We start from the raw sequence: 15,555 nt of genomic DNA on the forward strand, positions 1-15,555 counted from the left end.
GCATTACAAAAACAATTCTAGAAACTCTTCCATAGCTGAGAAGAGATATAGCAGCAGAGTTGTCCATCATGTACTTTATTTTTTCAACTGGATATGCCCCCATTAGAGAAATAATATATCTTATCAAACCTATCAAGCAGGTCAGAGTTTTGCACCACCATTATAACAGTCTTGTCAGAGAGGTTTTTCATAATCATGTCAACCATGTTATTCTCGGACTCTTTGTCCACATGCGAGGTCACCTGGTCAAATATGTATATCGGTGCATCTTTGACAACAGTCCTCATCATGCTGACCTTTTGCCTTTGTCCTCCACTCAGCCTGTTCCCTCGATTTCCAACAAGCGTTTGGTATCCGTCGTCGAGACTAGTGAACATATCATCCATCCCATACTTCTTGCAGATCTCAACAGCCTCCTCATCACTCATGTATATGTTCCCGTCCTTTATATTGCTAATAATCGACTCATTGAACAGCTGCGACTCTTGGGGAGAGTATGATATCATTTGTCGGAGTCCCTCCTTATTCAACGTACTCAGCTCAATACCGTCGACAAGAATGCTTCCGGAATAGTCAAAAAAACCTAGGAGAGCCCTAATAAACGATGTCTTGCCGCTTCCATTGTCTCCAGATATCCCTATCTTCTCTCCTTTCCCTATGTCCATATTCACTCCCCTTATCAGCCTCTTGTCTCCGACTGATATCTCCAGCTCCGAAATCCTGATCAGCGCGTCAAAATCCTTCTTGTAATATCCCGGCTCCTGAATGTCTAGTCTGCTGGGTTCAATTCTGTTCTGTGCCATGTTCGTCAGGTTTAGCAATATCAGTCCAAAGCTGTTGCTTATATTGACGCAATACATCCGGAGCTGATTGCTCAAAGAGAACATCAGGGTATAGTCCTGGAACCCAACCTTCCTTGCATCGTTGTTTGAAAACTGCATAGTCATTATAAACATGGCCATGACAAATATGTTTTCTCCGATAAAGTTTCCAACCTGCAGCCAGCTCCAGTACATCTTTCCATACCGTGTCTGCGCACCCATGCATCTATACACTTCATTTGCCTCCAGCTCCTCGTTGTTATACGACTTTATGATGTCATAGTTCAGTATGTTGTTGTAGATCTTCCTCTCACACAGATCAATCTCCCTGTTCATTTTCAGCCGGATAATGTTTCTATAGTGGTTTATAACAATCACGCATGCTCCATAGGCAACCACAACGCCTCCAATCAGCAGTCCATAACGGCTTCCAACCTCCGACTGGATCTTCGCCATTGTTATGAGGATGCAGCACAGAGTCATGATGAAGACCTTTACAGTGGACTCCAGGACCTCTTGCAGAGATAAAATCTTCCTGTTCATGAACGAAATCATATTTCCCACACCTATCTTCTTGAAGTCAGAGAACGACATGGAAATGTGGTCTCTGTATAGATCTATGATGTAGTCTCTGCAGACGCTTTCTATATAACTCGACATCGCAAACAGCGACGCTAGTCCAAAAACATACGAGGAAAGCGCGGCAATCAGGTATATCCTGATCTTCTCGTTTACCACCTCTGCATCGCTGGCCTTTTCCTGGATGTCATTTAGAATCTGTGTGATGAATATCTCCCCATATCCTGCAGCCAACAGCGTTACAACAACCGGAAGCATCATAACCCTCACAACCGGCGACCCAAGAACATACTTGAACATCACGGTCTTTATCACCGACAGCTTGCTGGATCTCTTCATGACCTCCTTCATTTCCCGGGGTAGAATTTTCTCATTCTTTTCGTCTGCTGGGTCAACTCGGCTGGATCAAGAAATCTTGAAAGTTTTCATAGAATTGGCCGTCTGTTCCTCTAGACATGGCATTATGACTAATGAGAAAGGGGTACTTGCGGCTGATTTTGTGCTTCTAAAACAGTTACTTTTAGGTGGCATTTCCAGAATTCCATAGCCCTTGGAATGGCTTTTGTGCAATACATTCTGCTCAGAGATGACTTGAATTTCTCAAGAGGCGCATTGGTTGCCCAGGCCTGCCATTCAAGTGTCTGCTCTATCGAAAAGTATAGAGGCCACCCGGACACAATAGAGTATCTGAGAGACCTAAAATCCATGGCAAAGATAGTTCTCAAGGTAAGTGCCCAAGCTAATTTTAGATCGGGGAAAAAGATGTAAAAGAGACTGAAAGCTACCTTGTTGCGAAAGGCATAGACCACACTGTCTGGATCGAGAGTCCGGAAAACATACCCACATGCATATCCCTCAGGCCATACAGCAGGGACCAGATACCGGAGGTGGTTGAGTACTTTAGGAGGTTCAGGCTGTTCGCTTGATCACAGCCCACTAGAGGCCACCCTTTATTTATCTCCTTAGAAGCTCCTTTTATGCCGAAGAAAGGGACGCCGGGTATGGCTTCATATTAGAGCCAAAACAAATCCCCTGGTGCAATGAACTCATGCCTCAAAGATGAGTACAAGCAGCAGATGACAGGGTGCTGTAGTCAAATACCCTGTTACAAGGTGTTCTGCAGGGATGGGCTCGAGGATGAAGCTGCCGAGACACTGTCTGAGCTATTTTCGAGATATGGAGACGTGTTTCTGTGCAGGAATATACGCAGGACTATTGAGCAAACTTCTTCCATAAGTGTTGATGCTAGTGGGAGCGTGATCCTGGACTTCTTCTTTCGTTTAGGCACGATGGGGCCCAGAAGAGGCACGTCTGTGGAGGAAAGCAGATTCGGCCCGGACAGTGGCCCGGAACTCTATGTCAAGGACAGAGAGAGCAGAGGCGTCCTGAGAATGGAAAATGGAATGCAGTCTGTCGAGTGGGCCAAGAGGATGTTCAGAAAGAAAGGCACCCCGCTTTCCAAGGGCCATAGGTCCGACGATAGGTTTGGATGTCTGAAGATCAATGAGATGAGGGGCGAGTTTGATGCCACTACCAGACTTGATCACTCCATTTGCGGCCTGATCTCCGGAAAGGAGGAAATCACGGTGGAAGACAGGTATATTCTTATTGGGGTGCTGCAGCTACTGCTTAAGAAGTACGAAGGCTCACTGCATTTTACTCTTGGGATGATTATTCTCAGGATTTACTGCACAATAAGCAAATATGGTGATGTTGATGAGACATATTACCCGACCCTGTATAAGACGTTCGACAGCATTCGCAGCCTATATAGCGAAATGCTCAAAAAGACCACGCTCAGCGAAGGCATCACGTGCAGGGGAGAAAGGATAGATTCCAGGGGAGATATGCCGATCTGCATATACTTACCTAAGTTTACAAAGGTTGATCTTTCAATGCTTGTAGACAACATAACCTGTATTCTTAATTCCTCGGAGGTGGTTGATAGCAGAGAGAGCAAGAGGATCGACAATTTGCTGAGTATACTGCACCTGCTATACCTTGTGAATGAAGAGTGTGGACTACTCAGCTACAAGAAGTTCTATCTGGTCTCTTTTTGCTCCCGAATGAATTTCCGTGAGGAGTTCAAGCACTTCAGGGCGAAGTCAAAAACACCTCTCAACTTTCAGTTTATTCTCCCTGTGCACATTAAGGCAGAACTGATCAAGTACGAGAACAACGACAGGATGAAGACCTCTCTGCAGGATTCGTTCTTCAAGTCGCTGTTTGAAGGACACGTGGATCCGTATCTGTTTATCACGGTCAGCAGGGAAACTGTGTACAGAGATAGCATTGAGATATTCAAAAAGATAAATGTTTTGGATGCCAGGAAGCAGCTTAGAATCACGTTTAGGAACGAGGAGGGCGTAGACTCTGGAGGGATAAGAAAAGAGTACTTCCAGCTCCTGAGCCAAGAGATAAAGGAGGACGAAAGGCTGTTTGAGCACACGGAGAACAGGATCTGGATCAGGCCCCACGAAGGAGACGGGGAGGGATATGAGGCCATTGGCCGGATAATCGCCATAGCGCTTTACAACAATGTTGTCCTTAACATTCCGTTCCCAAGCCTGTTTTTCAAGAAGCTTCTTGACAGAAGGCCAACTCTTGACGATCTCAGGGAGATATCCTCTGGGATAGCTACATCTCTGAGAAACCTGCGAAGGCTCTCAAGGGATGAGGTCGATAGCCTGGACCTCAGGTTTGTTGTTGAGCACAGCGTTGATGGAATTCCGAGGTCGTACCCCCTTGTAAAAAATGGAGAGGACATAAAGCTGACGTCTGAAAACATGAGGCTGTTTATTGAGAAGTATGTTGAGTTTCACACAGACGCCCTTATAAAGCCCCAGTTCGAATCCATCAAAAGAGGGTTCTACTCGATAATTGACAAGGATAAGCTGGCGTACCTGGATCCAAAGGAGCTGGAAAAGATAATGATGGGGTCGAATACATTTGATATCAAGGCAATAAGATCCACGACCACATACTCAGGATTCAGGGAGGACTCTCCCATCATTGTCTACTTCTGGGAGATATTTGAAGCATTCAACAGGAAGAAGAGGAAGAAGCTCCTTCAGTTCATCACAGGGAACGATAGAATACCTGTTTCCGGGCCTGCATCATTGAAGCTTGTCATAATGCGAAACGGATGCGATACAGACAGACTACCCTCCTCACAGACCTGTTTCAACACCCTGCTGCTCCCAGAATACTCGTCCAAAGACAAGTTGGAGGGAAAGCTCGAAACTGCCTTGGAGCTGACTGCAGGATTCTTTCTGCTTTGAAAATAAATTATTTCCACATCCTTGGCACCGTCTTGCTCTTCAAACCAGGGCCTCTTCATGCTCGTCACTGCAAAGGTCCAGGTTCGTTGCTGGATCAACTAATCTGCAAACTCTCTTGCAGTAACGTCTTTTCTTTATGCTTCTTCTGAGACCACTGTGGTGGGATTCGCCTGGAAGTGTCTTAAGAAACGTAGCCTCATCTTCAGTTGGCTCCATCCTGAACTCGCCATCCTCATCATGGTCCATTTCTTCCGTTCCTCTGCACTCATAAAACACCTTGCCATATCCTTCGTGCATGAGTAGACCTACCCTATCATTCTTCACAGTATACTCGTAAAAGTATTTATTGGAGCCTTCGTTCAAGACACTTTCCTTCTTGATCCGAACAAACATCATCCTGGCTCTCTTGCCGATGGAGCCATCCATCCGGGAAGAAGAGGAGGCTCTGTTTCTCATCCTAGCACAAAACCTTACCCAAAACAAAGCAGAAATCTATCAAGCCCCATTCCGTCACCAGAGTCCTAAAACATTTCTTCAAATCACTCATCAGGGGCAAGATACTTCTCCATGTCCTTCATTTTCCTCTCTTTTCTTCTAATCCTCCTCTCTTCGGCCTCTTCCTTTTCTTTGGAGCTAGACTCATCTCTAACAAAGTACTCCCCAGTCTCCATCTCGATATCCTCCTTTCTCTTTGCCGCGTCCTCAGGCATGTTCCCGGTAGGCCTGCCGACAACCTTCTTCTTCTTGGACTTTTTGCTACTCTTCTTGACCTGCGGAAGAAACCGGCTCCAGTCCTCATTTTCCTTGGTCTCATCACTTTCCATCTTTCTCTTCTCAACAAGCCTTTTGATCTGGTACATCGGATGAATGTTATTCATGCAGTCAACAACAATCTTCTTCGCCTCCTCAACCCCCCTAAAGCCTCCAATAATGCTGACTGTCTTCCCATGAACAAGAACATAGCACCTCGTGAGAATTTGTATCGCCTTCAAGGTCATTTCCTTGGGCCCCACCAGCCTGTCTCTTCTCTTCTCAAACACCTTGTCGGAACTCACCATCTTCTTGATGTCGATAACCTCACAGAAATACTCATCCTCCAACACCTTCATCGCCTCCTCAATTCCGACCCCGCGCCCCACAAGCTTAACAAAGTTAACAGCCTTGATAAATATAAACGGATCTCTTGTACTTCTGTTCGTCATCACATCAATAACTCTTTTCTCCAAGTCAATCCTGCACGATATCTTCTTCGCCTCTAGCGCCCTTACTATGTACTTCTGTGTCTGCTCAATGTACTTCTCTCTGTACTTGGGAAACATCACCGCCTCAGAACTCATCTCCGCAAATTCATGCTTGAAGTCACCGTCCGAAAACTTTACCTCTTGCTCCATCCCGGGGTACTCATCCGCCAGCTATTTCATCTACACAAACTCTTGTATCCTGTCTCTTCTCTCTCCTCCAATAATCTCGACAAAATCTCCACTCGAGGTCTCTTCTCTTCTGTCCAGCCCCACCATCCTTTCCTCAAAGGGTTTGCCATCCCCTCGGACGATATATCTTCTGTACTCAAACGGTCCTTTCATTTCCTTGACCCCTAGCATCATCACCCTTGTAATCTCCGACCACAGGCCTTCGATAATGCCATCTTGGAGGCTCAGCATCTCCCTAACAGACGCGTACATGTCACATACATGTCTGTACCACTCCCGCACGTCCACACCCCCGTCCTTCCATCTACTTGGGCACGGAAAGCCTCCGGTGTAGATGCCTGTGTACAAGAGATGCATCTTGCTTTCGTCCACACTTTCTCCCTTCTTAAAGTGCCTATGAAAGTAGATGTGGGAACGCACAGATTCTCTCTTCTGGAATCCAAGCATAAACAGGATCTTTTCTAGACCTCTTCTCTTTATAACAACCACTCCAGAGCCCTCAGAAACGGATGGAATCTTTATCCGTCCACGAACCTCAAATGCCTGGCCATCATCGACCCATCTCAGTGCAGGATTGCTGTTTTTCTCGAGCTCCATATGGATAAGTCTCAGCAATATAAGTCGGCAATGCCCGTTTTTTCTGTGGCTTTTAGAGTTGCTTACTTTCATTGATGGGTACTTCGGGAGGGATGCATTGCCATGTCTTTTTACCCAAGAGAAACTAAGGACTATATCCCGACATCCTCAAATTTATTGAAGGCTTACTACTACTGGAGATTGTCTACGGTGCCGTCAACCTTTTGTCTTTTCGCATTGAACCTCACATCCACCCCCTTAACCCTATTATGCCGCCTCTTCCCTTTCTCACCTCTATTGCATGGCTTGTGTGCCTGAAAGTCTCCAACCTCGTCAAGAAATCCAAACGAGCAGACCATGTTGCTTCTCAGATGCTCATCAGCCCACCTGGACATTGTTGGCCCAAACTTCATTTCGTTACTCGGGTCGTATCCCATGGTCTCGAGTGTGTGATATGGCTTCAGAGTCCCCATATATGAGCATAGAGAAAACAGTACATTTCGAAGCTCAGAAATCCTCTGCTCATTCTCCTTAAGCTTCAGAATCATGCAATTGACCTCGTTCATCATGGCACAGCAGCTCTCGTTCATAGAGTCAACCTCTTTTTCCGGTATTTCCAGACCGTCCATACCCCAGGACCTGTAAATCATCCCAAGGAGATTCTTCTCCCCTTTCCTGAAAAACTTGTTATAATACTTCAGGTGCTTTGACTTTTCAATTCTTATGAATCCGTAGTTCGACAAGAGCTTTCTGAGCTCCTCCATTCCTCCATAGAGTCCAAAAAGTGGTCCGGTAACAAACCCAAACATCTCAGGATTCCTTATGACAATGCACCGCCCACTCTTGCTCCACACAACATCCTTAAAGTGTGGGCTATCCACCATCTCATATAATGCTTCCACTTCATTTTTCACAGAACTCCAGTCGCTACCCATTTCCACGGGGACCCTGTGGCCTAAACATTTTTGCACCTCCTGTCTCTACCATCCACATGCTTCGCTCCATGCTTAAAAAGCCGCAAAAGTACCCTGTAGACCCCATTCCGAGAAAGTCCGCTTAGCTCAATCTCAAAACTGCTTGAGATAAACATCTGAGGCTTCTTCTCACCCTCCGGCTTGCTACTCAGATAAGGTAACATCTTTCTTACAAACACATTGAAGATTGTCTTGTACTCTCTGCTTATCTCAAGGCTGGAGAGATTCTTCAAGACCGGAACACACTGGCCAAATCTCCCATGCTTCATCCATCCTAGACACTTGAGAAACTCGTCCCACATCGTGTCTCTTCCTTTCTCGGCTCCCAGAAGTGCCCTGAGACGGCGTAGGACACCCGGGGGATACCTGCTGTCCTTATGCACCTCTTCCATAAGGAACTTCTTTGTAAACTTGAAGTACTTCACAAGGCAAGGATATGTGGAGGCAAGCACTACAAGCTTGGGCAGGGCCAGCCGCCCAAAGTACTCTTCGGGAGTACTTCTCCTGACATTCCCAAACAGGTCTAGGTCACCTTCAGTCCCACACTCCTTCTCATAGACCCTGTACTTTGGAGACTGGGAGATCAGTGCCCGCATAGCATCCTTGCGGTATTTGCTATCTGATCTGTACACATGGTAAAACACAATGTCATTGTCCTTGAAGAATCTTGAAAACACATGCACGTATCTTACAGCCAGGTCGTTAATCCTTGGGTCTGTCGAGTAGAACATGTAAAGAATATTTGTATCTATCTCATCCACATGCCTGTTAACCTTCGAAAGATACTTCAGCGCCAAAGACTTTGCAGTCCGGTTTTTTGAGTGGAACAGCAGGATCATCTTTCTCACCCCGCCTCGTATCACCTCCTTCTGCGAGGCAGACTTGATGATCCTCCGAAGATTCGACAGAGCTATCTCGATGTCGGGATATGAGGAGTCTGGAGAGACATCTATCTTCAGAAGCTTCTTTAGATGTGTGTTGGGCCTCATGGAAATGGGTCCGAAAAGGTGGGATTAAATCAAGACATTAGAAAGAAAGTGCCTTCAGAGTAACTATGACAATTGGCATTACAGAATGCTGTGTGGTGTCTCATCATGAAGCACTGGGATAAAGAGCCCAGCACTGGCTCCACAGGGAACCAAGTGCTTTGGAACCCTCTTCACTAGGGGCTCCAAGAAAACTTTTTAATAGAGTGACGCCGCATTCCTTATGTCGACGGCATCCAAGGATAACCAGTTCAGCTTTACATACATGATGCACGGTCTCCATAGGATGGTTTCCAAGGGAAACAGAGGGATTATGTGGAGTGCCTGTGGAAAAAAGGTGATAATCGCGGATAGAAACAAGCTCAGACTAGCGCTCAAGAGGATGCTAAGGAGCGGAGATGCCAGGTTTAGCGTTATAGGCTACATGAAGAAAAGTGGCTTTATTGACGAGGGCACGGAAGGCCGAGAAATTACCTTCACTCACCCATGCTTTGTAAGGGGCCGAACAGATCTACTGAGGAACTTCACACTCAAAAACGCCTTCTGCTGGGCACATGATATATGCGTGGGAGACCGTGGAAAACCCGACTGTCCCTTAAGCCTTTTAAAACTAAGGCTGTTTGATCTGGACAGGACAATGCTCAACCTCCGTAACAGCTGCTTGGATCTGAGCCTTGACATCCAGAACCTCCTCCATATGGCCAGGAGCAGAGCGCAAGAGTAGCCGCAGGATGGCCCGAATTTCCATGGCATGTAGCCGGCGCCCAACCCCTGGTCATTATTCATCTAGAAGGATGAAGAGCATCGAAGTCTTGGAGGATATAAAAAACAGACTAAGAACATTGCTATTCAGCGGGAAGGACTTGGGCATACAGAGTATAAGAGACGACTTTTTCTTTGTCGTCTCAAAACCTAAGCTTTTCGAGAAGTTAGTGATGGGGCAAGTTTTTTCTTGTGCAGACTACTCGGAATTCAAGAAGCTGATGCATTTATGCGGGTACTCGTTTATCAGTCCAGATGGGTTCATAAGAGGAGGAGGCAAGGAAAGCACAGCCCCAGAGATATCATTTGAGGAGCCTGACCAAAAGGATCTCTTGGGTTTCTCGAGGTCCCTGAGGGATCTGCTAAAAAGATACTCCGTTCTTGAAGACGTTGTTGATGACATCCGGTCCCGCCTTGATGCCATAGACAGTATACTTGAGAGATCCATGGACATGGTCCGTGCTGCACTTGACAAGGGTGCATGCAAGTCAGAGATTGATTTTCAAGAAATCGATGATCTTGCAGCAGTTCTGATGGAGTATAGCTCTGAGGAGCTGGCAGGCATGCCAGATGGTGCACTAACACCAGAAGAGTCTGGCATAGAAATCCCGTCGGAGTCAGCATCTTCGGAAGAGGAGGATAGGATGCTGCAGAAGAAAAAGAATAGGAAAAAAGGTGTTCATTTCTTCTAGACAGATTCCTGGAGTAGATCAAAGGCTCACTTTGGGCATCATGCTTATTAAACATGCTTTTCTCTTTCAGTTTCCCTTCGTCCTTTGGACTCAAGTATCTCCAATGCTATTGACCCCAGTACCCCGAGTATCGAGAGTGCCTGAACCTTCTTGATCTTGTGCCCAAACACAACGAGCGACAGAAGGATCGAAAACATCTTTCTTGTAAGATTGACTGTGGTGAGGGTCAAGGAACCGTGAGACTGGACCATCGAATATATCACAACCTGGCCAAGAATGTTGAATGTGGAGTAGAGGAACAGATCTGGAGCAACTTCCGGGGTTGATTTTATGAATGCAATTGAATATCTCAGATTGTCTGTCAGGAGGATTGCTGTGAAGGATATCAAGAACCTAAACAGGTTGGAGTAGTACATCATATGGAATGAAGAGACCTTGAAGTTCCTGAATATGTGGTCCTGGGATGAGTTGATGGCTCCGTCGGCAAGAAGGCTGGTAATGAGAACCAGGATCCCGATGATGCTGAACCCAGATGCTGACGAGCCCTTTTTGTCAAAAAACGAGAACGAGAGGACTGAGACAGATATCAGAGCCAAAGAGAGATATTTCCTGCTGCTTAGAGTTCTTCTGTATATCAGGAAGTTCATCAGAGCAATGGGGAGAAGCTTGCAGGACTTTGCGATTATCAGCGTTGGGTAGCTGAGATATCTGAGCGAAATGAATCCTAGCTGGGCAGATACCAGACTTAAAGACGCCAGGCAGGCATAGTGCCACAGTATCTTCTTTCCAGAAACTTCCTCTGTCTTTCTGCAGTTCATCATCGCCCTCCCCACGATGATGCCTCCGAGGCTTTGGAGAACTAGTGGAAACAAGACTGACTCGTACCTCCGACCGCTGTATGTTGTTGTTGTCAGCTTCTCGCCATAGACTCCAAACACAAGGAAAAATGCATATATCCCCATGGTGTGGAGCGCCAGGCTGATGTGCTTATTCAGAGTTCCCATGGGCTTCCAGACAAAGCTTCATCAAATCGGGATATCATATCCTACATTAAATTTGCCGCCAGGACACCCATGGAGTTCCAGGCTTCTTTGAGGCTGCCGTGCGAAGACCCGGAGGTGGTTGGAGCAGCCATCAGCAGCGAGGATGACGGAGTCGACAGGCAATCGGCAGTATATAGCCACGAGGATGGATACCTCGTTGTAAATGTGTCTGCACCCAGAGCAAAAGACTTAACAAAGTCTCTTAGCTCGATACTGTCCAGGTTTAAGCTGTCTGTGGAAACCATTGAAATGTGCAAGGAGCTTCGGGAGAAGAGGCAGGCAAAGTAGAAAGGCCACCCACCACGCATACCCAGAATAAAACGGTTTAATGTTCTGCTTTGCTTGATGCATTGGGATCTGTCGGAAGCTTTTTCCTCATGTGTCTTCGGGAAACAAGGCCTCAAGACGGCTGAGCTCCTTCTCGTCAGCTTCTGTTTTGAATCCACTGTACAGCGGAACTTTCTGGAGGTCTGCATTTATTATCAACGTTCCTCCTCTGCATGTGATAGCAGGAATCTTCTTTTCCACATTAATGAGGTCTGTGATTTCCTGGCAGTTGCTTGCGAGGATATAGTGGTTCTTGTTCGACTTCCTCAGGACTCTTCTCAGACAGCTCAAGGGGTTCCTCACATCCTTGTGATTGCAGTTCAGTATTTCCAGGTATTTCGAAATGCCCTTTCTGTGGTTCCGCTTGGCCTCCTTGAACTTCTTATAGACGCACTTAGTTATGAAGAGCTTTGGCTGGGACTTGAACAGGTCATTTATGTCCCGCAACCCCAGCATGTCTCTGTTCATTGCATCGATGAAGGTCTCTTCCACCACGATCTGGTAGGGAGATCTGAATCCGATCTTCGAGAGCAACTTGACAACCTTCTTGTTCCTCTTGTATATTTTTCTATTCATTTTGGTGGGTTAAATTCTTGCAGAATGAAAGCCCCGATGGTTAAACACGATAGCGAGGTTGAGCTTTCAGAGGAGGACTTTTACATGCAAAGGGTCAGCATGGTGAGGAAGGAGATGAAGGAGGGTGCAAGCATGTATCCACACAAGTTCCAGATAAGCCACTCGTTCCAGGAGATTCTTCAAGAGATAGAGAAGACAAGCACGCAGTTTGTTGGAGAGGATGTGGTCCGGTCTGCCGGCAGGATAATGAGCATGAGGCTCCATGCAAGGTTTTGCTTTTTTGTTGTTACCTCGAACGGGGAGAGTCTCCAGGTTGTTGTGGACACCAAGGAGGCGGGGAGAGAGCAGATGGCCAAGTTCCTCAGGAGAGGAGATGTTGTTGGGTTTACCGGGAACCCTGGAAGGACGAGAACACTGGAGGCGTCTGTATTTGCCACGGATATAATTGTCCTTACGCCGTGCCTCAGGACTATTCCTACGGAGCACTTTGGGCTGAAGGACCCCGAGACCATCTACAGGAAAAGATATATGGATCTTTTGATTAACAGGGAATCAAGGAACAGGTTCCAGAAGAGAGCGCAGATCATTGGATACATTAGGAGCTTTTTGGATTCGAGAGGGTTTCTGGAGGTTGAAACGCCGATGATGAACCTGATTCCTGGAGGAGCAGCGGCAAAGCCCTTTATAACCCACCACAACGAGCTCAAGCTGGATCTGTACATGAGGGTATCTCCTGAGCTGTACCTGAAGAAGCTTGTTGTTGGGGGTCTTGAGCGGGTGTATGAGATAGGGAAGCAGTTTAGGAACGAAGGGATTGATCTTACCCACAACCCGGAGTTCACGTCTTGCGAGTTCTACATGGCGTATGCAGACTACAACGACCTTATGGAGATGACTGAGGAGCTGATAAGTGGAATGGTTGAAAACATGTTTGGTACGGACACGATAGTGTACAGCCCGAAGAAGAGAGAGGAAAGGACGGAGTCTGTGGAGCTGTCGTTCAAGAGGCCCTTCCGAGTCATAAGTATTCTCGAGGAGCTTAATGCTAGACTCGGGCTGGATCTCAGTGGGGAGACTCTTGACAGGGAGGAGACTCTGGAGAAGCTCTTGTCTGCCTGTGATAAGGAGGGGCTATCTGTTGAAAAGCCTCGGACTCTATCACGGGTACTTGACAAGCTGATTGGACATGTTATTGAGCCGCAGTGTGTGAACCCAACCTTTGTCAAGGACCACCCAATAGCAATGTCGCCGCTGGCCAAGAACCATAGGTCGAAGGCCGGGTTGACTGAGAGGTTTGAGCTCTTTATCAACTGCAAGGAGATATGTAATGCCTATACAGAGCTGAACAACCCGTTTGAGCAACGAGAAAGGTTCCTCCAGCAGACCCAGGACCTGAATGCTGGAGATGATGAAGCAATGATGAATGATGAGGACTTTTGCACAGCCCTTGAGTATGGACTGCCCCCCACTGGGGGATGGGGGATAGGAATTGACAGGCTTGTGATGTATCTGACCGATGCGGCGAATATCCGGGACGTGATCTTTTTCCCCACGATGAAGCCTGAATAAAAGTGTTTTGTCTAATTTTTGGTGAGTGTAAATAATGAGATGGGGGGCCCTCCGAAGAGTCCTAGGTGTTTTTACCATGATGTTGTTTGAAATTGAAGATGCAAGACTTGATTCCAATACCAGCTCCTTGGATGTGAGCAGGGAGGAGGAAGAGGACGACATGCTAGAACTGATGAAAAGTCATGGGGTGGATGCCTATCTTACATTTACTTCTGATGATCACCTGAACGAGTACCGAGGAGAAGGAGATGAAAGAGTCAGGTTCCTAACAGGGTTCTCTGGTTCGAACGGAATAGCAGTGACGTGTTCGCATCCTGTTTTGTATACAGACTCGAGATACTATATCCAGGCAGGCAACCAGTCGAAGAAGTACAAGCTCAAGAAGATGGAAGAGGATGAGGGGATAGACGAGTATCTTGAGAAGGTGTGCAAGTGTAGGCGGGTTGGGATATGCAAGAGGTTGATTGGGGCTCAGAAGTACGAGAGTCTAGAGGCCAAGCTTGGAGCACGGGGAATAGCTTTAAAGCCGGTTGACCAGGACCTGGTGGACCTTCTGTGGAAGGATAGGCCGAAGAGGGTTTTTAACAAGGTGTACAGCATTGAAGGAGAAAAGTTTTGCAAGTACCAGATGGAGCTCGCAGGACTGTGCAAGGACCCCGCATACAAGGATGCACTAAGGAATGGCATGGCTGGCAATGATGTCAGTGTTGTCGGAAAGACATACAAGGATAAGCTAAAGGATATAAGATCGCTTCTTGGGCCTGATCAGACGTTAATTGTTACAGAGCTTGACACTATAGCATGGATGTTCAACCTGCGGGGATCTGATATTCCTTACAACCCTGTGTTCTATTCATATGCAATTCTGTCCAAGGACTTTGCAAAGCTGTTTACCAACGAAAAGGACATCAGGCTGGATGGTGTGGAGATTTGCCCTTACGACGACTTTGAAAGACATGCCGCCATGGTTGGGGGCGGCGCCGTTATTTCTGGGGAATGCAATGCATATGTCAAGGATTTATTCAAGGATGCGGAGTACTGTAGCAAGATAAGACATCTGCAGTCGCAGAAGGCGGAGATAGAAATTGAAGGATTCCGCCTATCCTATGTCTTTGATGGGATGGCCCTTGTAGAGCTATTTGAGTGGATAGACCTGAATCTCGAGAAGGGGATATCTGAAAAAGATGTCAAGGAGAAGTTGGACGAGATCAAGAAGAGATTTTCTGGGTATGTCCAGCCAAGCTTCGAATCCATTGTAGGAGGAGGTCCAAACGGAGCGATTGTCCACCACAAGGCAGGCGACAGGATTATGTCGAGGGACGAGCTTATTCTTATCGACAGCGGGTCGCAGTACATGTTCGGAACCACGGATACCACGCGCACCCTGCATCTTGGGAATCCAAGCGATGAGGAAAGAAAGAACTACACCCGCGTTCTGAAAGGACATCTAAGGTCTATGAGGATGAGGTTTAAATCCCACATGCAGTCGTCGGTCCTGGACTCGCTGTCTCGGATGGATTTGTGGGGCGAGAAGCTTGATTATGGGCATGCTACTGGACACGGAGTAGGGCACTTTCTGTGTGTGCATGAGTCTCCCCCGTCCATTTCCTATTCGAATGGCCTTCTGTCGCCTGGGCAGGTATTCTCAATCGAGCCTGGATTTTACAAGGAGGGCGAGTATGGAATAAGGATTGAGAACCTTGTATACCTTAAAGACATTGGCGACAAGTTTTATGAGATTGCAAACCTGACTCTCGTCCCATACCATCTTGGGCTTGTAGACACTTCCATGATGTCAGAAGAGGAAATAGGCTACCTTGACAGGATCAACAAAGAAATTAGGTCTGCCCTGGAGCCTCTTATGAGGGGAGGCCTTGGTTACAGGTATCTGATCGAAAACACTGCCCCCATCGGAAAATAAAGTGACTGGCCATTTTTG

The 15,555-nt window shown here is 46.9% G+C and overlaps 15 protein-coding genes across 15 annotated transcripts, besides 1 other annotated feature; 7 read left to right on the forward strand and 8 right to left on the reverse strand.

The window, feature by feature from the left end:
• Positions 1–83: 83 nt before the first annotated feature.
• Positions 84–1,751, reverse strand: ECU04_0480 (MdlB-type ABC transporter; the record flags this gene model as incomplete). Its single annotated transcript, NM_001041081.1, has 1 exon — positions 84–1,751. The coding sequence occupies one exon, from the start codon at positions 1,749–1,751 to the stop codon at positions 84–86; it is 1,668 nt and encodes a 555-aa protein (NP_584731.1).
• A 204-nt stretch (positions 1,752–1,955) lies between these two features.
• Positions 1,956–2,326, forward strand: ECU04_0485 (uncharacterized protein; the record flags this gene model as incomplete). Its single annotated transcript, NM_001415583.1, has 2 exons — positions 1,956–2,126; positions 2,150–2,326. 2 exons carry the CDS (start codon positions 1,956–1,958, stop codon positions 2,324–2,326), a joined length of 348 nt encoding a protein of 115 aa, NP_001402481.1.
• A 114-nt stretch (positions 2,327–2,440) lies between these two features.
• Positions 2,441–4,681, forward strand: ECU04_0490 (uncharacterized protein; the record flags this gene model as incomplete). Its single annotated transcript, NM_001041082.1, has 1 exon — positions 2,441–4,681. One exon carries the CDS (start codon positions 2,441–2,443, stop codon positions 4,679–4,681), a length of 2,241 nt encoding a protein of 746 aa, NP_584732.1.
• Positions 4,682–4,720: 39 nt separating this feature from the next.
• On the reverse strand, positions 4,721–5,137 carry ECU04_0500 (uncharacterized protein; the record flags this gene model as incomplete). Its single annotated transcript, NM_001041083.1, has 1 exon — positions 4,721–5,137. One exon carries the CDS (start codon positions 5,135–5,137, stop codon positions 4,721–4,723), a length of 417 nt encoding a protein of 138 aa, NP_584733.1.
• An 83-nt stretch (positions 5,138–5,220) lies between these two features.
• On the reverse strand, positions 5,221–6,072 carry ECU04_0510 (uncharacterized protein; the record flags this gene model as incomplete). Its single annotated transcript, NM_001041084.1, has 1 exon — positions 5,221–6,072. One exon carries the CDS (start codon positions 6,070–6,072, stop codon positions 5,221–5,223), a length of 852 nt encoding a protein of 283 aa, NP_584734.1.
• Positions 6,073–6,102: 30 nt separating this feature from the next.
• Positions 6,103–6,780, reverse strand: ECU04_0520 (uncharacterized protein; the record flags this gene model as incomplete). The annotated part of the gene is made up of 1 exon (NM_001041085.1): positions 6,103–6,780. One exon carries the CDS (start codon positions 6,778–6,780, stop codon positions 6,103–6,105), a length of 678 nt encoding a protein of 225 aa, NP_584735.1.
• Positions 6,781–6,878: 98 nt separating this feature from the next.
• Positions 6,879–7,622, reverse strand: ECU04_0530 (uncharacterized protein; the record flags this gene model as incomplete). The annotated part of the gene is made up of 1 exon (NM_001041086.1): positions 6,879–7,622. One exon carries the CDS (start codon positions 7,620–7,622, stop codon positions 6,879–6,881), a length of 744 nt encoding a protein of 247 aa, NP_584736.1.
• Positions 7,623–7,642: 20 nt separating this feature from the next.
• Positions 7,643–8,650, reverse strand: ECU04_0540 (uncharacterized protein; the record flags this gene model as incomplete). Its single annotated transcript, NM_001041087.1, has 1 exon — positions 7,643–8,650. One exon carries the CDS (start codon positions 8,648–8,650, stop codon positions 7,643–7,645), a length of 1,008 nt encoding a protein of 335 aa, NP_584737.1.
• Positions 8,651–8,698: 48 nt separating this feature from the next.
• Positions 8,699–8,765: a sequence feature.
• Positions 8,766–8,870: 105 nt separating this feature from the next.
• On the forward strand, positions 8,871–9,371 carry ECU04_0550 (uncharacterized protein; the record flags this gene model as incomplete). The annotated part of the gene is made up of 1 exon (NM_001041088.1): positions 8,871–9,371. One exon carries the CDS (start codon positions 8,871–8,873, stop codon positions 9,369–9,371), a length of 501 nt encoding a protein of 166 aa, NP_584738.1.
• A 70-nt stretch (positions 9,372–9,441) lies between these two features.
• Positions 9,442–10,101, forward strand: ECU04_0560 (uncharacterized protein; the record flags this gene model as incomplete). Its single annotated transcript, NM_001041089.2, has 1 exon — positions 9,442–10,101. One exon carries the CDS (start codon positions 9,442–9,444, stop codon positions 10,099–10,101), a length of 660 nt encoding a protein of 219 aa, NP_584739.2.
• Positions 10,102–10,148: 47 nt separating this feature from the next.
• ECU04_0570 (uncharacterized protein) lies at positions 10,149–11,105 on the reverse strand (the record flags this gene model as incomplete). The annotated part of the gene is made up of 1 exon (NM_001041090.1): positions 10,149–11,105. The coding sequence occupies one exon, from the start codon at positions 11,103–11,105 to the stop codon at positions 10,149–10,151; it is 957 nt and encodes a 318-aa protein (NP_584740.1).
• Positions 11,106–11,174: 69 nt separating this feature from the next.
• ECU04_0575 (uncharacterized protein) lies at positions 11,175–11,432 on the forward strand (the record flags this gene model as incomplete). The annotated part of the gene is made up of 1 exon (NM_001415585.1): positions 11,175–11,432. The coding sequence occupies one exon, from the start codon at positions 11,175–11,177 to the stop codon at positions 11,430–11,432; it is 258 nt and encodes an 85-aa protein (NP_001402482.1).
• Positions 11,433–11,519: 87 nt separating this feature from the next.
• On the reverse strand, positions 11,520–12,047 carry ECU04_0590 (uncharacterized protein; the record flags this gene model as incomplete). The annotated part of the gene is made up of 1 exon (NM_001041091.1): positions 11,520–12,047. The coding sequence occupies one exon, from the start codon at positions 12,045–12,047 to the stop codon at positions 11,520–11,522; it is 528 nt and encodes a 175-aa protein (NP_584741.1).
• Positions 12,048–12,083: 36 nt separating this feature from the next.
• Positions 12,084–13,616, forward strand: ECU04_0580 (lysine--tRNA ligase KRS1; the record flags this gene model as incomplete). The annotated part of the gene is made up of 1 exon (NM_001041092.2): positions 12,084–13,616. One exon carries the CDS (start codon positions 12,084–12,086, stop codon positions 13,614–13,616), a length of 1,533 nt encoding a protein of 510 aa, NP_584742.2.
• A 160-nt stretch (positions 13,617–13,776) lies between these two features.
• ECU04_0600 (uncharacterized protein) lies at positions 13,777–15,537 on the forward strand (the record flags this gene model as incomplete). The annotated part of the gene is made up of 1 exon (NM_001041093.1): positions 13,777–15,537. The coding sequence occupies one exon, from the start codon at positions 13,777–13,779 to the stop codon at positions 15,535–15,537; it is 1,761 nt and encodes a 586-aa protein (NP_584743.1).
• Positions 15,538–15,555: the final 18 nt, after the last annotated feature.

Source organism: Encephalitozoon cuniculi, chromosome IV (genome assembly GCF_000091225.2).
Source record: "Encephalitozoon cuniculi GB-M1 chromosome IV, complete sequence".
NCBI lineage: Eukaryota > Fungi > Microsporidia > Unikaryonidae > Encephalitozoon > Encephalitozoon cuniculi.